General features: G+C 35.8%; 1 protein-coding gene across 2 annotated transcripts in view; it reads right to left on the bottom strand.

Annotated features, from left to right (window-relative positions):
• Positions 1-1490: 1490 nt before the first annotated feature.
• The window catches only part of CCP110 (centriolar coiled-coil protein 110), a 25268-nt gene continuing 3082 nt past the window's right edge, over positions 1491-23676 (bottom strand). The window contains exons 2-15 of one of the 2 annotated variants that reach the window (XM_007466924.1): positions 22314-22469; positions 18992-19120; positions 14474-16124; positions 12030-12160; positions 11021-11198; positions 10323-10462; positions 9957-10073; positions 9517-9618; positions 9213-9329; positions 6076-6149; positions 5455-5517; positions 4720-4779; positions 4149-4234; positions 1491-1788 (exon numbers count right to left, since the gene is read on the bottom strand). In XM_007466924.1, coding sequence (XP_007466986.1) covers positions 1736-1788; positions 4149-4234; positions 4720-4779; positions 5455-5517; positions 6076-6149; positions 9213-9329; positions 9517-9618; positions 9957-10073; positions 10323-10462; positions 11021-11198; positions 12030-12160; positions 14474-16124; positions 18992-19120; positions 22314-22454 — 3042 coding nt within the window. In that variant the 5' untranslated portion in view covers positions 22455-22469 and the 3' untranslated portion in view covers positions 1491-1735. Of the gene's footprint in view, positions 1789-4148; positions 4235-4719; positions 4780-5454; positions 5518-6075; positions 6150-9212; positions 9330-9516; positions 9619-9956; positions 10074-10322; positions 10463-11020; positions 11199-12029; positions 12161-14473; positions 16125-18991; positions 19121-22313; positions 22470-23676 lie in introns of those variants that run through there. The other variant, XM_007466925.1, reaches the window with a different exon arrangement.

Below are 23676 nucleotides of genomic sequence, written 5' to 3' on the forward strand. Positions count from 1 at the left end.
AACACACAAGCTTTTATCCTTAAAAAAAACACTCAAGTTTTGCATCCTTAATCTAAAACTAGTTTTATCTCTGAAACATACTATTTGTTGTAGCCAATTTGCATTTCTGTACACAAAACTTTTAGCATCTATCTTTCATACTGGAAAGACCCACAAGATCTGAGTAAGCTGTATCCTGAGTTTTCAGAATGATAAAGCACAATTTATCATATTAAGATAATTTTGATACACTTTGCCCACAAATATAAATTGGTAACTCAGACATTTTTGAGTATGTTCTATTTCTAATTTTCTGATTCACTCATTAAATAAATGATACATCTCAATAAAGAAAATCAAGTTTACACCCAGAGTAGATTACTATTTTCTGTCTACAGCTAGATGTAAAAGTTAAATTTTAAATGGAACGGAAAATCGAAGAAAACAATCTTTATCTCGACATTCTTAAGAGAATATTAAGAATATATATAGTCTGCATTTTCAAAATACCAGTATCTTTTTAAAATTTAAGTTAGAAAGATTAAATGTACACATAAATGTTCCCAATTTTATGTGAGAAGCACAAAGCCCTTTTGGAGATGGCATGATAAATTAACAGTGACATTCTTTTTCATAAAATCATGTTCCCTTGGTAACACTTTTTGGTTTATATTTTAAATGATTATGTAAGTGATGAAAAACCTTAAACATTAGTGCCTCTTATGTAATGCAGACTTTCAACTAGACAATATTATTATCCCATTTGAAAATCTGAATTTATCATATTGTATAGCCCTTTATTCTCCCCTAAATCCAGCATGCTAAAAAAAGCAGACTATGAAGAAATAAACAGACTAAATAGAAAATGTAACTGCATGCAACACGTTATTCTATTTTAAAGAAATAGATGTAATAATGCATTCATTCCTAAGCGCATTCCTAAGGAATGCATTCATTCCTAAGCGCTACTACATTTAAGAACATTGTGCTATCTTCCCCAAATTTGTTATACCCTCCACAGAAAGATTTTATAATTTAATAGAAATGTTTCTAATAGTACTAGGGTAACATACATTATTAACATACATTAAGCCTAACATTTCTGTGAGACAACTAGTTGTTGAGAGGAATGTGTACCTGTGACCAAAATGGTGATGCCCATCTACTCCTGTGGTGAATTTTAGGTGGACCACAAGCAACAGGCAAGTGTTCTATCCTATGTGGTTACATCGTAAGTCCAAGAATATGAGAGATTAATCAGAGTTTTCAAAGTTACAAAACCGGGGAAAAACATTCTTCTGCAATAATTTCCCCTCAAACAGAACAGTATCTAGTTTATCAAATTCAGCAATCAGTGTGCAGAGATTAATGAAATTTATATTTCAGAACTTATTTATAAGTTATCACACCTTTTCAATATTTTATAGAAATAAACGCAAATGTCCTTTAAGTTTACAAAAAGGTTCTCGGCGGACACCTGAGTAATAAAACAAACTTATGTTTGTGCACGTTAAGGACAGAAATGAGCCAATTACTAAACACTAATTTGTCTTCACCCAAAACTGATATTGAGGAAAATTCGGTGGGGGGGATGGGATTAGCCAGACTGACCAAAATATCCAGATGATTTTTCAGCCCTTTGACATCACTTTGCCTGTGTAAACACAGTCCAGAGTTAAATAAAAAGTCGTGAGCAGGGAAAATAATATGGATCCTAACCCTTCCCCCCTTTTTTATCCTAATGAATGTTGTCTTCTTAAGTTGTCGCAACATTTGGCTGCTTTCTTTGGATTTTTCCTGCATATACTCCTAAAAATAGAGCAAAACTATTATTATTTCTCAATGTTAGTTTTTCTGTAATGATACCATTTAATGAGTGCTCACTATGTACCAAGCACTGAGCTAAGCAAAACACGTTATTATATTTAATCCTTATGTAAAATAATCACGAGGTCAAAATTGTTACTACTATTTTAACAATAATAAAACTGAGACATAGGAGAGTAAGTCACCTGTATAAGTAACAGAGCTAGAAGTAGAAACTCTGAGAACCCAATTCTACCTGATTCATTGTTTTACTTAACCATTTTGCATTACTACCTCCTACTCTCTGCTTTAATTAGCAATTTCTGAATTTCACTATAAACTCTTAAGTCAAGCACAAGACATCAAATGAATGTTTTAAAACATATATGAGATCAGAGACTGCAATTTAGTTTCTAAAAACTATAAACAACTTAAATTGCTTTGCAGCAAACTTTAACGCCTTAGAATTGTACTTCAGTCTAAGAATATGATAGTCTATCAACATAAAAATGAGTTTTCTATAAAATGCTTAATAAAAGGTTTGTCCTCCATGTAGGTCATATCAAAGCATAATTTCAAATTTGTTTGAAACATAATCCAGGCCATTAAAAATTTAAGGAGGAAAGAATAATCTTTTCAAAAGCAACTACGGATCCCTGTGTTGAGATTCATAGTAGAATTTTAGTCAGTCATAAGCCAAATTTTCAGTCTATGTAAAAGGATAAAATTCTTTAGTCTTTTTCAATTGTCTAAATATGCACTCACATATAAATAAATCTTTAGGAAAAAATAAGAAAGAACTTTTGTACTTGTTTAGATACATATTAATTATACATGTTAATTCAAGGGTTAAGTACATTTTTATTAATAATTATGTTGCAATGCAATTAAACCATAATAGTTCTAAATACTAAACTTCATTGTACACATTAACTGCAATGACTTCCTATTCATCCTTTATACTGTTGCGTATTACTGAATAGAGACAGTAGTTGCTATTTTACTTATAGATTCACAAGTGACAAATAGTGGAGATGAAATGCATGAGAAAAGAATATGGAGAGTAGTCACTCTAGCAATAGACAACATTAGGCAAAACAATACTAATTCCTCAATGATTTGTCAACTAGCTAGGATTTATTACAATATATAACACTAACATGAGAAAAAATTGAAAATGTCTTAAAATTCCATGTAACTTCACAAGCAACAGGTCTGATGTTTGGTCTGAGTTCTTCCAAATGGTTATCCTTCAAACCAGCTGATTCTACCTCTGGAATAAGCAGGATTTTCAGCTCTGTAATCCCCTTTAAAACAACTCCATTGACTATCACTCACAGTGAATTCCAAAAGATGACCTTTTAAATTATCCTCTATATATTCAACATTATGAGTTAAACTCACTATATATACATGCAAAAGGTGAGCAATCAATTCAAAGTTGTGATCAATATCTTGTTCCCTCTTTGAACTTATGTGAATAACATGAAAAAATTTATGTTGCTTATTCCCTCCTCATTTGGAGAAAATTACTTAGTAATAAAAGCTCTAAAATATGACTAATGGTGTATTAATGAGAAGACTAGAATTTATTAAAGATTTAATTTTAATTGCCTGGTGATTAGGTTTCTTTTAAATGTTTAGAAATCAGTCTAGTTAAAGCAAAGCATTTTGCAAGTATTTTTAATGGATCACATAATTTTTGGTGAGTTATCACAGTGTCTTAACAAAGACACCTAAAACATATTAAAACATTAGCTTAAGGGTTTTGCATTAGCTCAACACTGAATTTGTCTTTTTGCCACCATAAATAGGATTTTAAAATACACTTTTTGGCCTAGCCCTTAAATAATTCTCAATGAACATAAAGAGAAATTTAGCTCAAGCTTCTTATTGAGCAAAAGATTAAGACTTCACCCCCTCCCATTTGGCATATTCACATGTGACCTTGTGGTCAGAGAGAAATTCTTCCCCTTATGTGCAGATACAAATATTCCTGGGTGATACACTTCCCCAAAGCTGAATAGACATGCACAGATTTAGACATCAGATCATTATATTTTACTCATTTATAAAAACTTTTCTGAGTTAAGCATGTATAATTCTACAAAGTTTTCAGATTAAAAAATACATAGTGTCTCCATGGAATTTACAGAAATCAAGATTGGAACCACAGTTTCACTAAGATCTCCTGACTGCTGCAAAATACTAATACAAATGATCACTAGTAGGAATGACGGTGAATATGCCAAAATTATGGTGGCAAGGAAAGACACTCTATCCCGCTGGTATGGCCTGGGTCATGGGGTAGCTTGTGCACGTCTTTCTATTGAATGGGTTTCAGGAATTCGTTTGCTACACACCTGAAACAGGCGCTCTGTTAGGCACTCTGCTCTGTGAAGACTTCTGTCTATTTTGCACAACCCCCTTCACTGATGTCTTAGGGGTTCTAATTGAATATAAAAAAATTAATAAGTCACTTGCGTTAAGTTCTAAATGTTCAACATTCAAAAAAAGCAACCATACTGCATCAACCGTTCAAAGCACAAATAAGCTTGAAAAGAATTAAGTCTCATGCATGTGCACAGTAAAGAACGTATACCTTTCCCTTCGTCAGGAGACTATAACCATGACTTATGCTTTGTTGGAGAAACACTCGGTGATGTTGAACTTACTATGTGGATGTTTACATTATTTAATGAGCAAAATGGTATGAAATGAAAAGTAAAAACACGCCAACATAAGATGATAATTAAAATTTAATACACAACAGTACATCAAAGGGTTATCTTTGAATAAAACGTTAAAAGCTCTTCCTAATACTACAAAAAGATCACATTTGAAAATAGTTATCCTTTATATAAAAAGCTAATCCCTCTCAAAGCTAATCTTGATTTGAATATTTTTAAATACCCATGTGTGTTAAATTCTTACCCTTGTCTACTCAGTAGCCTATGAACAGGTGCATTCTGTCCTTGATTTGGCTGAAGGACTCTGTTGACAAGGTAAATAAAAAATTAATTCAATAGGATAAATTCAGTTTTTCCCCCACTTTCTTTCAACAGATGAAAGAAACAGTGAGGCAGAATTCAACGATGCAACGATTTGGCCTATACATTATCACAATGCAAAACAAATTGATTAAAGTGTATTAATATGGTGCTTAATTGCTCACCAAGAGAACAAACCTCGGTTTTTTTATCAGGAAAGAGATGTCTAACACAAGTATTAATCCTTGTGCTTTTAGGTAATTTATTTATGTACTTTACAGAAGGAATTTTTCCTTTCAAACATCTGAGAAACAAAACATCACTCTTTTAAGAGCAGAAAACACATCAGAAACATTAAGCTAGCTTTCTAATGTTTTTAAGTAAGTATCAAAGACCCCTTGGACTGCAGACTGAACTCAGGACATATGGGGCTCAAATTTCCATCAGAGATAGCATGTCCTACAGAAAGCTCCAGGAAAATCTGGTCTGGCACATGACCACATATATGACCAGGTGTTACTATGGATTCTGACTCTGTGACCCTCCACCCCAACAGGGAGAGGTTTACTGATGTAAAGTAGAACAAAGCCAACAAAAAACAAGCTTGGGATTTATAAGATTTTCTTTTCCTTAAAAGTTAAAAAACAGCCTCTTACTGAGACTAAGTGATTTTTCTCACCTTGTTTCAGAAGGATTTTGCTTAACCAGAAATTTCTTATTTGGCATCCCCATTTCTGTAGCTCTAACACAATATAAAAATAAGGACACACAAATAATGTATTTAGAAAGGGGGAAAACACATGATTACAAATGTGATACAGGATGACAGAAACAAATCATCATTTTAAAGTTGGTGCACTACTGAAAGACCTGTAATAAGCATACTAAAGACAAATTTCAAGAAAGAAGAGTTTTAATAGGATAGTTTCAGAATATTATTTGCATTAAGTTTTTCCTGCTATGAAGTCTTTAGGATATTTGAAAAAGAATATATTTAAAAGATATAAAATTAACACTGAATATAAGGATTAAGTATTTTTAAGATTACTTGATTAGCTATCAATTACACAAGTTGAATGTTGACCAATTTATTAGTTAATACATTTATCTAAAGATAAAATCAGATTTTACCACCTGATTTTAATAAAACTGTTTATATAAAGGGATTTCTATCACCTCAGCTGCAGAAGAGTTAACAATTCTTTATTTCTAATTTGAATATACAAACCAACAGTTGCTTAAAATTAATTGGCTTGATAATAATTAAATTAGAATATGACAAGACATGAAAAAAACTTACTTCATGTACTTCTTCCTATCAAGAGACTTCTGTGTTGCAGCTGAAAGAGCCACTCGTGGACTTTTCATTTTATCCTTTAAAATACAAAAGTAACATAAAGCTCTAGTGGTACCAGTAATACCACTGAAGTATAGTATTGGATGATCTCAAATTGCATGGAAAAGCTTCTCTTACTGGCATTTTGAACTTTAATTTAGTCTTTACAATTGAAGCAGTCTAATTTTTTAATTAAATAATTAAAATTATTTTCCCCAATGAAATAGTATAAATTTGGCTTGTTTTTCTTTTGCCAACCACACTAAGATCACTGATTCAAACCACAGATCTCCAACACTCTGATATACAGTTGACCCTTGAACAACACAGATTTGAACTGCACAGGTGACTTACATGCAGATTTGTTTTCAACAAATATATTGGAAAATTTTTTGGAGATTTATGACAACTTTAAAAAACTCACAGATGAACCACATAACCCAGAAATATGAAAAAAAATTTTATGTCATGAATGCATAAAATATATGTACATACTAGTCTATCCTTACATAAGCATAAGGTGAGTGATATTTAATATTAAATTAATGTGTTAGTTTTCTTACTGTTTTATAACTGCTTTCAAAGAGTTACATTACCATACAGTATGCAGGCCTCTCGCTCTTTCTCTCTCTCTCTGCCTCCCTCTCCCTCTCTTCTCTCTCAACTACAGCCTATCATCACAGGTACGTTATGTGGGGTTTTTTTTAAATGTAACACTGTTTCCAATATTGTATTATGAATATGACAACACTATACGCCATGATTATAACAATTTATTCCTTAGTGTACAGGCTAGGCTACTGTGAAGCAATCATATTGATTACACTAGGTCCCCATAAATCAAACATATTGCTGCTTCCTCATTATCAATGCATGAATTGTTATAACTGTAAATAAATGTGAACTTGTTTTTCACATTATCTTTTCATTTTTTTTATCTTTTCATTTTTGATGTCTAATGTTAGTAATACATATAACATCTATAGTGTTTTGTATCATATAAGACAATATTGATGTAGGTACTTAACAGACATGATTCATCTTATAAACAGACAACATAAATTATGGTATTGATAAATACAGTACAGTACTATAAATGTATTTTCTTTATGATTTTCTTAATATTTTCTTTTCTCTAACATTTTATTTTAAGGATACAGTATATAATACATATAACATACAAAATATGTGTTAATTGACTGTTTATGTTATTGGTAAGACTTCTGGTCAACAGTAGACTATTAGTAGTTAAGTTTTTGAGGAGTCAGAAGTTATACTGAGATTTCTGACTGTGGGCCACCCCTAAGCCTCCACGTTGTTCAAGGATCAACTGTATTTCAAATTAATTTGGAGCCTCTTTTCTAACTCTGATTTCCAAAAGAGGTAAAATGTACATGACAGTTTCAAGGAAATTCAATCAGGAGCAGCGGACACTTTTTTATGAGTCATCCAAGTAATATTCAACACTTAACTCAAAAATCTAATCACAAAAACAGTATGTAATTCTTGCCAATTTCTTTTAAATTTGTCTACAGATTTAAATATTATTGGTAATCCTGGGAACTACCTCTTTTAAGAACTGTAGGATGGGGGCTTCCCTGGTGGTGCAGTGGTTGGGAGTCCGCCTGCCAATGCGGGGGACGCGGGGTTGGGCCCTGGTCTGGGAGGATCCCATGTGCCACGGAGCAACTAGGCCCGTGCAGAGCAACTAGGCCCGTGTGCCGCAACTGCTGAGCCTGCGCTCTGGAGCCCGCGAGCCACAACTACTGAAGCCCACAGGCCTAGAGCCTGTGCTCCGCAACAAGAGAAGCCCCGCAATGAGAAGCCCGTGCACCACAACAAAGAGTAGCCCCCGCTCGCCGCAACTAGAGAAAGCCTGTGCACAGCAATGAAGACCCAACTCAGCCAGAAATAAATAAATATTAAAAAAAAAAAAGAATTGTAGGATGGATGCTAAAGTCAATAAAGCATGATATTTAGTATCAATTACACCAAACCCAGAAGAACCTCAATGTGAACTAATTATAGATAGATCAATCAATCGATTGATCTGCCCCTGGTTCCTATTAATATTTGGTCTTTGACCCCAGTTCCTGACACAAAGCTCCTAAAACCCTTTTAATCAAATCTCCTGAGTGAGAGGAGCATCTTTTGTTCTAATGCTTGATCTTTGACTTCGGTTCCTGACACTGAGCTCCTAAATCCCTTGAAATTTCCCGGGTGATAGAAGCAATTTTTTTGAACCCAGGCCCCGACCATGAAAGCACCGAGCCTTAACCACTGGACAGCCAGGGAAATTCCCCAAAGTATCTTTTGTTCTAATAAGACAACTTTTGGTGGGCTCTGAATGAGGGCTAGTCACCAGAAAGACCAAGCACGATTACAACTTGAAACTTTCAGCCTCACCCCCTATCCTCTGGGGACAGGACAGAGGCTAGAGATTGAGTCAATAATCAATCATGCCTACGTGATGAAGCCTCCATAAAAACCCTAAAATACACATCCACATGCTGGGAAAGTGGCACACACCTTCCACAGGACAGAAGCTCCTGTTCTCAGGACCCTTCCACACCTCACCCTATGCATCTCTCTATCTGGCTGTTCATCTGTATCTGTTACTGTATCCTTTATTATATAATAAACCATTAAATGTAAGCAAATGTTTCCTTGAGTTCTATGAACCATTCTAGAAAAATTTTTAAACCCGAGGAGGGAGTCATGGGAACCCCACTTTATAGCCAGTTGGTCAGAAGCAACATAATTATTAATAAAATATACTTAACCCTTGAATTAACATGTATAATTAATACGTGTCTAAACAAGTACAAAAATTCTTTCCTATTTTTTCCTAAAGATTTATTTAATGAGATTGGCATCTGAAGTGGGGGCAGTCTCATAAGACTGCCTCCTTGACATGTAGGATCTGATACTAACTTCCGGTAGATGGTATCAGAACTGAATTGAATTGTTGGACACCCAGCTGGTGTCAGAGATCTGGTGTGGGGGGAAAACCCACACATTTGGTAACAGAAATAATGTGTTGAGTGTAAAAGAAATAGAGGTTTTTTTTCACTCACTAGTTTAAAAGTCACGTAACATACCATTTGCCTGAGCATTTTCTCTTTGCGAACTTCTCGATCATGATGTAGAATAGACATTCTTTCAGCTGCATCCATTACAAAGAATATGTCATGAATACCATACAGGGCAGCTCGCAACTAAGTTCAAAAGAAGAAAATATTATGCCCATATAAAGAGATGAGGTTAGAGGTCAGTAGTATTACGTATGCTCTTATTTAGCGAAAAAGGTTAAAGTTTTCATTGAAACCTACTTTCAGTGGTTCAGCGAAGGTAGAGAAATAAAACATTTCCGTTTCCTAAGAGCCTTGAGGATACATGCATTACCTGAGCTAACCCTCTTTCCTGCAGAGAAGCATCTTGTGCTGAAACAACACCTCTCTTTAATGGTGCTTCCAACTGAAAACTTCTTATGAATTCCATAGTATCCTGAAAGAAATGCTCCTTCATTTTTCTAGAAAGATTTCATGACCACTGGAGTTTCCTTTTGTTCTTTTTCTCAGTCGAAACGAAATGAAGAACACAAAACTATTACATCAGAAGTCAAACAGCACTCACTAAAGTGAGACAAAAAATGCACAAACTACTTCGTTTACATATTTTTAAAAATTATCTGAACGAGATTAATCAATTTCTAAAACAGCCTATATTATGTGACTAAAAAATGTTTGATCTGCCTAAGTTCTGAACTAATTTGTCAACTCAGCTGTCACAACACTGATAGAAACTGAGACAGAAATGAAATACAATTTACATAATCCTCTTACTTTTACAGTCTGTCGAAGTTGTTTCAGTTTATCTGTCTGCATGAGCCTACGAGTGAGAAATCCTTTTGCTACTGCAGTTACTTTTTTAAATTTTGCTTGTACTTCTGCACTGAAAACCTAGAAGAAATAAGATAGACACAACATTTTAATAATCTGAGCATTATACTCAAGATTGTTTTTCTTAATCTATTACAATGAACTAAATTCTTCTGTATGTGTTTACTCTGTGTAGTTTAATCTTTAATAAAAGCTAAGCTTTTGATGTATTGCAAAATATTTATGCCTCATTTGTATAACCTAAGATAACATAGCTCTTTAGAAAAGATATAGACAGACATGCATGCATGTATCTTTAAGTTTGCCCACCTGAGACCATTTAGTTTTAGCCCTTCCAAAAGGTCTTGTTACTGAGAGCTTGGTCAAGCCACCAGTTGATGATCCCCAGAGGTAGAATGGTACTTCACTTGCAGAACCAAAGCTGTGCTGTAGGGCAGAACTTGTGAAACCTTGAGAAATACACATAAAGTATTATACTTGATGTCAAATAATTAGAATACACAGAACATCCAAATAAACATGACACACATTAAGAATAACAACTCTGAAACTGATCCATAGCAGACTTAAAATATTTATGGACTTTAAGCATATGCACCAGATGGATCTTTTCAACACAAACAGCATCTCAGGATAATTGAAGATGTGAAGATAAGCTCTTATTGGGACTGGGTAATTAGATGTAATTCAAGATCACTCAGGAGATAGCAAACTGTGTTATCACTTGAAGAATATCACCTGCTACTTGAATGAAGAAACACCAGGCTCTGAGTCAAATTTCCTGATATTTTCCTTGCTAAGGTGGCTTTTCTCGTGAACCTGCTCACTGGTCTTTGATCTGCTGCTATCATTTCATTTTTCACCAGTTTCTAAGAAGCTGGCAAATAGCAGTGGGTTGGATGTGGAATGACTTATAGAAAGGAGGTACAATTTTAAAGTGTGCCAAATAAAATATCTTACTATAGGATAATTTTTTCAAATGGAAAAGGATTTTTTTTAATATTTACCAGAACTATTTGAATTTGAAGAATGGAGTGAGTCCACTTGAGACAGCATTGTTTCTAGTAAACCAGCGTCACTTATCTTTCTCCATTCTAAGTCCACAGCATTGCTAATGTCCAATTCAGAGGCTTCCGCTGTAATCACCTTCTTCTCTTTTAACATTTTCTCCCGTTCTTCTATTTCCTGTAGATTAACAGTTTATTATAATACGGTAGCTCTTTTAATTACATCTCCAAATAGTATTTTAGGCTCAGCTAAAATAAAGTATGTATGATTATCAGCAAATTATTATTTATTTCAGGTTCTCCTCCCTCAAATAAAATTGACAATTTATTTGATTTTAAAATGTGATCTTAAAACAAGTGTCCTTCCTCTTATGATATACTCTTACAGAATGCATATTTCAGCATCTACTTACAAAATACCTTTTAAAAATATTACAAATTTTGAATCAAGGATTCAATTAAGTAGCCTTTTGATAAATTATGCATTTATTTTTAGATAAGGATCAAAATATTTTAATTCACATTTTGGCAATAAAAATACTCTCCATGACATGGGGAGGGGGAAGGGTAAGCTGGGACAAAGTGAGAGAGTGGCATGGGCATCTATACACTACCAAATGTAAAACCAATAGCTAGTGGGAAGCAGCCGCATAGCACAGGGAGATCAGCTCGGTGCTTTGTGTCCACCTAGAGGGGTGGGAGGGAGGGTGGGAGGGAGACGCAAGAGGGAGGAGATGTGGATACATGTATATGTGTAGCTGATTCACTTTGTTATAAAGCAGAAACTAACACACCATTGTAAAGCAATTATACTCCAATAAAGATGTTAAAAAAAAATTGATAATTCCAAAGTCACTTTTTTTTTAAATCCAAACAAAAAAATACTCTCCATGTATGAAAATCAATAACCCCCTTAGATTAAGATATACAAGGGTAACAATTATAAGTATCCTATACATGACCAAACCTCCACTCACCAGCCCTATATCCCTACATTTTAATTCCTCACCTTTTGCAGTCTCTCCTGTTCCCTTTCCTGCTCAGCTATGAGTAACGATAACTGCTGGGCGTGCTGCTCTTCTAGTCTCTTCCGCATTTCTTCGAAAGCTAACATCTTGCTTTTTAATATCTCCTCACCTTCTGAAAAGAAACATGTCCCCTCAAATTTAGAAAATTTAGTAATATCTGATGTTTTATAACACCAATTTAAATTACGCTTCTGACCAGAGAGTATTCCTGGATCTGACCTAGTACAATCAAGATACAGCCAGGTCCCCACTTTGAATCACATTCTTTTTTGCCCTCCTCTCATTTCATGCTACTAAAGGTCTGTATCTCATCACCCTAACCCACTCGTTCAACAGATCCTATCATGATCTGAACTGATGAAGCCAAGACTATGTGTTCCGTCCAATTCTCTTTACTCCAATTAACTTCACAATGTGGTTCTCATGTGCATCTCACCTCCATTTATTTTCTTCACTCCTGTCCTTCTCCAGGGTCTCTGGTATTGTAGCTTCTACTTTTGCTTTGTTTTACTTTTTTAAAATAAATGTTGCTTTGACAGTATAAAGCTACTCAGCTTGAGGCTCCAAAAAAGATTGGAGGGCTTCCCTGGTGGCACAGTGGTTGAGAATCCACCCGCCAATGCAGGGGGCATGGGTTCGAGCCCTGGTCTGGGAGGATCCCACATGCCACGGAGCAAATAAGCCCGTGAGCCACAACTACTGGGCCCGTGTGCCACAGCTACTGAAACCTGCACGCCTTGAGCCTGTGCTCTGCACCAAGGGAGGCCACCGCAATGAGAGGCCCGCGCACCGCAACGAAGAGTAGCTCCCGCTCGACGCAACTAGAGAAAGCCCGCACGCAGCAACAAAGACCCAACGCAGCCAAAAATAAATAAATAATTTAAAAAAAAAAGATTGGATATTAAAATTCTAGATATTTTCATTACTAACTAAAAAATTTATTAAATTAGTATGACTATGCAACTTACTGAATAGAAAGTGGTGTGACACTTTGAAATGTTGAAATATCAAGTATTACACAGATGTAGCACATAGATATTTAGGAATCCATTATAATTCAACTAAATTCAAAGAATCCTTCTTTCCAAATACACAGTCAATGATTTTCATTGAAGATAAGTGCATTATATGTGTCCTACCTGCCATGGCATTCTGATAATTTTTTCCTAAATACATTTTATTCAGCTACAACAATCTGCAGTTGTTCACGTGCAATTTTTTTATAGGCAGGGGAGGGGGGACTGGAAAAGCAGTTGAATTGTAACGTTCAGCAAGAAAGGAAAAAAGCCCTCCACTCAACCACTCAGCCAACAACTGGAGTCCATTCAGCTCTACCTCAAAAACTTTATAAATGAGTGCCTGTCCAGGGGATCCCTCTCTGGGAGGTGTGCCCGAGGCAGGCAGCCAAGCTACGGGCAGCTCTCGGCACAATGCACTGGCGCCCTTGCCCACTCTGATAGCAAGCCGGCTGCCTCCATGCCTGGCCTCATCTCACACGCACTGGCCTTCCTCTTGTGAAAGCACTGCCAGAACTGCCACTTGGTCAGTCTGTGTACTTTAGGTATTCACCGAGACAGCTTCTAGCCTGCTATGTCATCTACTTGGAGAAGCCAAGCTGGCTCCTCAGATATCAACTGTTTTTATTAGAGTGCTTATAAAGTCGCACAGGTGTTACGTCGTCTGCCCCAACCCAACCCTATTTTTCCTATAAACCTTGTTACTTTTAGTGTGCAATTTTACAGAATATGAAGTTTTTTTCAGGAGGATACATATCACATTAGAGTTGAAATGTCTGTGTCTAAAAACTTAATTTACTTGATTTATATGTCTTCCACATCAGTAATGAAGAATTATGAGCCATGACAACAAAGTAAGGAGTAATAAAGAAGACATGTTTTAACAAGTTACTGTTAATATAACACTAGATGCAACAGAAAGAAATTTGAAATAATTTTCATTAATAAAGACACCACTCTTGAAACACTACTCACAGAGCCTAATTTGTGATATCTTCTCTAATAATTTAGTGTTAAAGTGTTTACTAAAGGGCCAACTACATGAAGATCTCATTACAAATGAAAGGGCAAACTGATGAAAATATTAGAAACCACAGTCCGAAAGGAAGACATCATAGCAATATACTGGATTAAAACTATGAGTGATGTTTCATGCAAGAACTTTTTCCTCCAGTCATTAACAATATTCTCTATAATACCAAGTGGATTGTGAAAGATTCATAATCTAAACAGGAAAATCCTTTAAGAAAGCCTATCAAATGGCAGTAAGCTGTAGCCCTGATAAATGAACAGATGAAGACAATTATAATTATTCTGCAATTATTATTATGATAATTATTGTCAATTAAAGGTATTAAATACAGATGCCACCTACTTGGCAGATATTAAACACTTTGAAGTTTTCTTACCTTTGGAACTATTTTCTAATATTTTATTCTTGTTGATGTAGACAGACCCCTTAGAGTATCTTTTTTCTGGCAAATGTTGCCTTTCCTGTTCAGCTATTCCAGTTGTTATGACATAAGGCCAGTTTTCTTTTTGCAAATTATCAATATCTAAATCAAGTCTCCGTTTAACTTTCTCAAAACTGTTATCCAAAAATTGTTCACTTCCACAGGACACTGTAGGGGTGTCCATATGCTGTCTGGTATTCTGGTTTTGCATCAGTAAAGGAGATGGGTTTTTTACATCGTAAGACTTATTCAGTCCCATTTGGAAACTGCATGAGTTTTTCTCTAACACACTGGCTGACTGGCGTCCACTCACAGTTCCAAAGTTGTGACTCACTGTACATTGACTGGTGGCACATGGCTCATGAAATCTTTCCACTGAAGTACATGTACTGTCCATTTTCTGTGGTCCTCTCCCATCAGATGTTAACTGATCTTCCATGATAGCAAGTCCATGAATAACTTTATTTTCTAATTGACTTCCTGAAGATTGACATACCTGATTTGATTTACCTAAAACCATTTCCTGTATGGCTTCAGATGTATTTTTACTGACATAAACCTTGCTTGAACAAACTCCTGCTAAATCAATTGGTAACTCTGGCACAGTTTCAGGTACATTTGTTTTTTCATCAGTTTCTTGAACAACTAAGTCTACTGCCTGTTCTTTTCCTTTAGGGCTTAATTCACAAGCATTTATTGGGTTTTTTATAAGTATATGACATGCTGATGATGGCCTAGAACACCTTCGATGCATTTTAGGACTTAGGCTTGGCTCTGGGCTAGGTAATTTGGCATATGAACCAGTAAGACTTTTGATAACATTATTTTCAGTAACAAAAGTGGGAATGCGTTTAAAATCAGAATCAGGCTCTAAAACAGTAGAATGGCCAGTGGGTATAGGTATGTCCACTTTAGAAAAGCTACCTAAAATGGATGTATTCACGCTGCTTGCTTGAGTGGAAGCACCTTGGAGAAGAACATTTGATTTATTAAGGCTTGGTTTGTCAGGAATAACTGAACCACAGGGCTTGCCCATCAACTGGGCCTTCTCCTTTTCACAGTCAGTCACTTTAACAGCATCATGTTCTCTGTCTGAATAACCCTCACTAACACTCCTCTTTGCACTACTTCTCAGGCTGTGTCTAGACTGCTCTCTTTCTATATATTCCTTTGACTTTTTCATCAGCTTCTGAAGACTCATTATGTAGGGATCGGGAGTAACTTCCCCCACAAGTGATGGATCTTGTTCTTCATTTGTTGGAAAGAGACCACCAGAAATAAGTGGCTCTTGTGCAGCTGTTGAGGAGGTCTTTAGAGAAGCTTCGTTTTCTGCATGGTTAATAGTTGAACTATCACATTGCTTCAGATAATTGAATTCTTCTGAGTCCCTAGCTAAGTTTATCCCATTAGATTTAAATCGGTCCTCAGTATTCAATGGCAAAATTCCAGTTATCTTTTCAAACTTTGCTAAAGTAGAGTGTTCAGTAGGGCTTGGCAAGATATTTGGAAGTGTAGCAGGAACATTCAAGTTTCTGACTTCTGAATTAGAGTAAACTGTTTCGGTCTCCCACTGATCAAAATCACAGGCATTAGGTGCTTTTCTAACCTGGAAAAGGAAATTTAAGAATTATTATTTCCAGGAATTCCCTGGTGGTCCATTGGTTAGGATTCCATACTTCCACTGCAGGGGGCACAGGTTTGATCCCTGCTCGGGGAACTAATTTCACATGCCGTGTGGCTCAGCCAAAAAATAAATAAATAAACAAATAAAAATAAATTTAAGAAATAAAAATATTTCCTCACTACACAAAAAGCCTTTTTTTTTTTTTTTTTCCAGTACGCAGACCTCTCACTGTTGTGGCCTCTCCCGTTGCGGAGCACAGGCTCCAGACGCGCAGGCTCAGCGGCCATGGCTCATGGGCCCAGCCACTCCACGGCATGTGGGATCTTCCCGGACCGGGGCACAAACCCGTGTCCCCTGCATCGGCAGGTGGGCTCTCAACCACTGCGCCACCAGGGAAACCCCAAAAAGCCTTTGATTTCATTGTTTTCTAAAGTGAAACTGAAACTGAAGATTCAGAGTTCTAATATTTGAAAACACAAAACTCAGATGACCTTTTCTATGGTATTCTATACCACATGGAGCTCAAATTACTATAAAAAGCATCTACTGGTCATCCCGGCCTATTTATTAACAGATTAAAAGAGAATTCCCTCACGGTCTAGTGGTTAAGACTCCACACTTCCACTGCAGGAGGCACAGGTTCAGTCCCTCGTCGGGGAACTAAGATCCCACATGCTGCCAGGTGCAGCCAAAAATAAAGAAAGAAAGAGGGGCTTCCCTGGTGGCACAGTGGTTGAGAGTCTGCCTGCCGATGCAGGGGACACAGGTTCGAGCCCTGGTCTGGGAGGATCCCACATGCCGCGGAGCTCCGCAATGGGAGAGGCCACGACAGTGAGAGGCCTGCGCACCGCGATGAAGAGTGGCCCCCGCTCGCCACACCTAGAGAAAGCCCTCGTACAGAAACGAAGACCCAACACAACCAAAAATAAATAAATAAATTTATAAAAAATAAAAAAATAAAATAAAACCTGTTAATGAGTTTTTGAACAAGCAAAATAAGTTAAAAATTTAATAAAGATGAAAACAACTGTATACACAAAAGATCCAACAGAAAACAATAAAATTACATTTTGTATCTAAATAATTCGACTGCAAAAGAACAAAAAGTGAACTAGGATGTTTTCTAAACATTATACAAGCATATATGAAACTGGCAGAAATCACTATCATATTATCATATGAATACACTCCAGAATCCTGAATTTTAAAAGATTTTTAGGTTGTTTTGTATGTGTTTTTTTTCTTAGGCAATATGGCACTCCTATTTTACCTTACAAATCCCAAGACATGTAATGATTTCCAGGTACTACGAAATAAACAGTACAACAAGATCTACTTGGTCACAACCTCACGATCGAAATAAAACAAAAGGGATACATACTCATGACACATGTTCGCAGGTTTAAGTAAAATAATTTCCTCAAAATAGCTAAATATTTCATATTTGTGATATTCAGCAGCCATGCTTTTTGTACATCACTAAAAAAGCCTTTGGTTAGACAATTTAAATAACAACAAAATCTATCAGAATCATAGGTTTTACAGGTAAAACAGACCTTAGAAATCTATTTGTATTATATAAAATTTCTCTATCTGCATAATTAATTCATAACTCTATAGTTCAACATTGTACACGTTCTATTAAGCAGAGAAAGTCTTTTATTTAATTAATTCATTTATTTTTTTGCGGTACGCGCGGGCCTCTCGCTGCTGTGGCCTCTCCCATTGCTGAGCACAGGCTCTGGACGCGCAGGCTCAGCGGCCATGGCTCACGGGCCCAGCCGCTCCGCGGCATGTGGGATCTTCGCGGGCTGGGGCCCGAACCCGTGTCCCCTGCATCGGCAGGCGGACTCCCAACCACTGCGCCACCAGGGAAGCCCCCAGAGAAAGTCTTTAAACTCAACAATAAACTCATTAGTAGTATATTTGATATACTCCCTCAGTGGACCAAGAATGATATGCCATTTTTGTTCCAATAATAGGAAATATCTAATAAATTAAAAACCCACCTTTATTGTGCTACTCACTACATTTTTTAAACTCAATATGAGCAGTAATTATACTTTACAAATTAAAATCTACTACCCACAGAGAAATGAAGGTAGTAGTTAGTGGGAAATATCCTAAGGGTCATTGTACATAAGTTATCTAGTATGAATTACACAAACCACAAACCCCTAGGATTATAAAAAACATTAAAAGATGTAACCAGCAAAACAGGGTTATATAAGGCAGAAATTATTTGTTTTATCTAATTCACTGTTTTTAGTATGAAATGATCCAGACCTTAAAACACATTGTTTATACAAATTTAAATTAAATAAAAATCATTGCAAAGGTATAGATGTGTTGTTTAAATAGTTTCAATTTGTATCTAAGATGCATCTAGGCAATTCTATTATCTAATCTAAATTGCATTTGTGTATCTAAGAGCAGAATTTTCACCAGAAAAACAATTGGGGACAGTTATTTACTTTAGCATAGAATAAGAATAAGGTCATTGAGTCAATAGTCTGATTAGTTCAGAGGTAAACTACAATGGCCAATTCTATCATTTTGTCACTGAGAATTCAATGTTTTTAGAGTCATAAGACACAGACAACAGGCAATTATACTCAGTGTACGGGTCCATTGTCTAAGTACCCTCTGATTCAAGTACTGAGCACCACTAAAAAGCAAGTGAATTTTCTTTGGAGTAACTGAAATGGAATATCACAAATTATGAAGATTCTCAAGCTTAACAGTATATTGGTAATTAACTACTAAGGCAAATTTATTTCTGAAAAATTATCATCAATGCTTAACTCATGATTTCTTAATTATAATTTAAAAGAGCTTAAATTACACACCTGAACATTTTCAAGAATCTCCTGGACACGTGTCAGTAAAGCTCTATTCCTGTTAACCTGCTTTCTTCCTTCTACATCAAGTGCTTTCTGCTTTTCTTGTTGCATCTCCTTTCTTTTCTCAATATTAAGCTGAAAAACATCATAAATATGTAATGATTTCTCATAAATGTAAAAATATCATAAAATCAGGTAGTTTTGAACCAGAATGATTAAAAATGTGTGCAACAGGTAAAACTATCTATAGTGAAAGGGATCTGAACAGTGGTTGGGGGTGATGACTGGGATGGAGCATATGAAATTTTTCTGTGGTGATGAAAATGTTGTGTGGGTGTAAGTTATAAATGAATGCCATATATCAGAACTCATGGGACTGCTTTTTTTGATTTTTTTTTTTGGTCGCACTGTGTAGCATATGTGATCTTAGTTCCCTGACCAGGGACTGAACCCATGTCCCGTGAATTGGGAGCATGGAGTCTTAACCACTAGGCCACCAGGGAAGTCCCCAGCATTCATGGAACTTTAACACTTAAGATCTGTGCATTTTACTGTAAGTAATTATTCTCAATTGAAAAAAAAAGTTGAAAGAAAAAAAAACTGTTCACTTATCAAATGCTCTGAAATGAAAGATAAAATTAACCCTATTGGCTACTGTTGAGATTTTCATTTGGTAATGTCTTACTTCACTGGTTCAGTTAGATTCTTTAGTTTCTAATCCTCTAATCAGTATACATTTCACCTCTTTGCTACCTCAAGAAAATGTCCAAAGGTTTAATGATAAAAGAAACAGATAATGTTTTATTTGCCTACAAAATCAGAACACGTATTTGGTTCCACTTCATTGCAACCTCCAATAAAAATGTAATGTACTGAAAAAATTGAAGGCTTCCAAGCATTATTTTTTTTTTAGTGGATTTAAGTCTTTATTATTAAGTCCTGGGAAGTTTAGTCACTATGTTAAAGGAGTCAAGACTTATTTTAGATTTATGCAAATAGAAAACATGTCATAAAAAATTATTTCAAAGTTGCAGTATTTGACTATCAAATACAACCTAAAATCATGGATTAAGGTCCATAAGCATTAGATTTTGCTTATAAATAAGTAACTGATGAAGTTGTAGACCCTAAACAAGGCCCAGACATTTTGGCCTATATTAAACTAATCAAGCAATATGTCATCAAGTAGCTGATAAAAATGTTTTAAAATCTTTTCTTATTTGCATGGTACCAAAGAATCATTCCAGTTTACTTGCTAATCAAAAAGAGAAAAGAGGGCTTCCCTGGTGGTGCAGTGATTGAGAGTCCGCCTGCCGATGCAGGGGACAAGGGTTTGTGCCCCGGTCTGGGAAGATCCCACATGCCGCGGAGCGGCTGGGCCCGTGAGCTATGGCCGCTGAGCCTGTGCGTCCGGAGCCTGTGCTCCGCAACAGGAGAGGCCACAACAGTGAGAGGCCCGCGTAACGCAAAAAAAAAGAGAGAGAGAAAAGAAAATGTATACCTTTAGAGTCATATGGCAGTCACCACTGTAGAAGCAAGTGTTCAAACTACACATTACTAATAGACAAACAACTACACATTACGTAACTTCTGATTTAATTTAATATGAAGTACATGGCATCATCTCCAAAGAATTCTTGCTAAAAATGTTTAACCTGACTCTAACCAAACTATTAGGCTAATTTCCAGTTTATAGGAACTACAGGAACTAGAGGGTAAGTTAAATGTCACCATGAGGAAACAATTAGACAAATCCAAAATATAAGGCATTCTGTAAGATCTCTTTAAAAATTCACTATCATAAAAAATGATTTTTTAAAGAAATTAAGGAACTGTTCTATGTCAAAGACATTAAAAAACATAACAAGTGAATGCTATTTGTGAACTCTGACTGGATCCAGACAAGAAAAATGTTATAAAAGACATTTTGAGCACAAATAGAGAAATCAGAATATAAACAGAATATTAGATGCTATTAAAATTATTATTAATTTTCATAAAGTGTGATATGATATTGGAGTTTTATGTAGGAGAGTATCCTTATTTTTAGAAACTGTATACCAAAATATTTAGGGGAGAAGTGTTATGTATCTGTAATTTTCAAATGGCTAGGCAATGAAACAAAAAAAGTTTTAAATAAAGCAAATAACGCAATAAAGCGAAGACAGCAAAAATGTTAAAAATTGTTGAATCTAAATGGTAGATATGTGGGTAGTCACTGAACTATCCTTTCAACTTTTCTGTATGGTTGAAAATTTCATTACAAAAAGTTGACAGAAAATATTGACCTTTTAAATCCTGCTATACAAAGAAGAAATAAATTTAAAACTCTCTTTCAGTAATATTAGTTTTCTGATTTGAAATAATGTCATACATTTATAAGATATTCAATCAGTATCAAAGAGAAACACGATGAAAAGTGTGTCTTCCCTCTCATCTGATATTTCTTCACTCCTCCCCAGAGAAAGAAGATAACAGTCTTATTTAAAAACCCAAATAGTTAGCATATATTGAGTACCTACTATGATCTAGGTAGTGTTCTAAGCATTTTAAATGTATTAGTTCGTTTTCCTCAAAACAGCCCAATGAGGTAGGCATTATTTTTTATCCTCATTTAACAGATAAAGAAAATGGACCTGCAAGTTCACACAGCAGGTAAGTGGCAGAGCAATAATCTGAATCCAGGCAAGAAGGATCCAGAGCCAGGCTTTTAACTACTACTCTATACTGCCTCTGAGAGCATGCTGTGTCCAGTGATTTACGGTAGCTTGTGAAGATCCTTCCATGCCTACACATTAAGATCTACTCTACTCATTTTAATGAGTCTATAAAGTGGACCAGTTAGTTCAACTAGTCCAGTACTGATGGACATTTAGGTTGTTCATCAATCTTTTGCTCTTTTAAACAATGCTCCTATAACCTTACACATACTTCTTCAGGCACATGGATGAGTATAATTGTAAGATATTCCCCAAAATGGAATTGCTGAGTCAAAGGTTATATACACTTTTAAATTCGATAAACACTACCAAACTGCTCATCAAAAAATAAAATCAACCGATTCTCTCAGCAAAAGTGCATTTTAAGTGCCTCCTCCCCACAAACTAAGAAATACTAGGTCCTATCAGACCGTTGCCAATCAAATGTTAAAAAAAAAAGCAAAAAACAAACAAAAAAAACCAACCGCGAACTCATTTGCATTTCTTTACTTATGAAAAGGGTCAGGCATCTTTTTGATATTTATAAGCCAGCCTTTCTTTTGTTTTTCTGTGAACTACCTTAGTGGTTCACTATAGAAAAAAGATTATTTAAAATCAAAAACATTTACCAGTGGAGAAAGCACAGCCACTCCATGGAAGCGAATAAGTGAGATGCTTTCAGACTGGACAGGTAGAAAGCTCTCTGTGGATAGTGATGCTTCTTGGATTCTGGCAAGAATTTTCTCACAGAACTTCTCATACTCTTCCATTTTCCCACAATCACACTACAAGAGAGAAAAAAAGCCATTTTTAATGTGCTGACAAAAATAGATCTTAATTTATTTGGCAAATTTGTAGGGCACTGAAATATCCTAGAATTCACAATTCCTAGAACTGGCTTTCCCAGAACTGTTTCACTGATCAGTTGGGTATAGGAAAGCCCCTCAAGACCCTGCCCAGTCAAGCCTTGCTTCATATACTAAATATTTCTGAAGATTTGTACATAATCAATCTTTAAATGTGATTAGTTTAGAAAAGTACTAAGAACTCAGCAATGAAACCTTCTGAAAGGAAACAAAGTTCTATACAACCTAACTAACTTCAGTTGTAAAACATAATATTATCTTTCCTTCAGGAGGACTTATCTACACATCACAAGGAAAACTAAATAGGACTTCCCTGGTGGTGTAGTGATTAAGAATCCGTCTGCCAATGGAGGGGACACAGGTTCGAGCCCTGGTCCGGGAAGATCCCACATGCCGCGGATCAACTAAGCCCGTACACCACAACTACTGAGCCTGTGCTCTAGAGCCCGCAAGCCACAACTACTGAGCCCGCGTGCCTAGAGCCTGTGCTCTGCAACAAGAGGAAGCCACCACAATGAAAAGCCCGCGCACCCAACGAAGGGTAGCCCCCGCTCGCCACAGCTAGAGAAAGCCCGCACGCAGCAACAAAGACCCAATGCAGTCAAAATAAATAAATAAAATAAGAAAGAAATCTAAGCACAAAAATGTGTACCACGGTTTATTTATTTTAAAAAAAAAAACCTAAACAATACAAAGGTAGGAATGCTTTTGTAGCCAAAAAAAGAGACAAAAGGGCTAGTTAAATGAAAACTGGTATTTACTTTCAAAAGTTCTTTTTTCTATCATGGAGTCCAAAGTCTATTACTTGCATATCTTAAGAATATAATTTGACTCCATGATAACTGAGCAAATCAGTCGGAAGTGGAAAACAGAATCTATTGGCTCTCATATTAATTCTGCTTTACTGTTAAAAAGTGGAACCATCACCAAACCACTTAAAATAATAAGTCCAGTAATTTCAATTTCTGGGAAACTGTGATGGTGGCTATGAAAATACAAGGTAAAAGGAAGGGTTAGATACCAAATTCATTCATCTAGCAAGTGTTAAATATTTGATTGCCTGTTTCCATAGCATTATGTCTGGCATTGTTTCCTTTAAATAAACAAGGGAAAGGGAAAGGGAAAG

The sequence above is a fragment of the Lipotes vexillifer genome, unplaced genomic scaffold (assembly GCF_000442215.2).
Source record: "Lipotes vexillifer unplaced genomic scaffold, Lipotes_vexillifer_v1.1 scaffold232, whole genome shotgun sequence".
Lineage (NCBI taxonomy): Eukaryota > Metazoa > Chordata > Mammalia > Artiodactyla > Lipotidae > Lipotes > Lipotes vexillifer.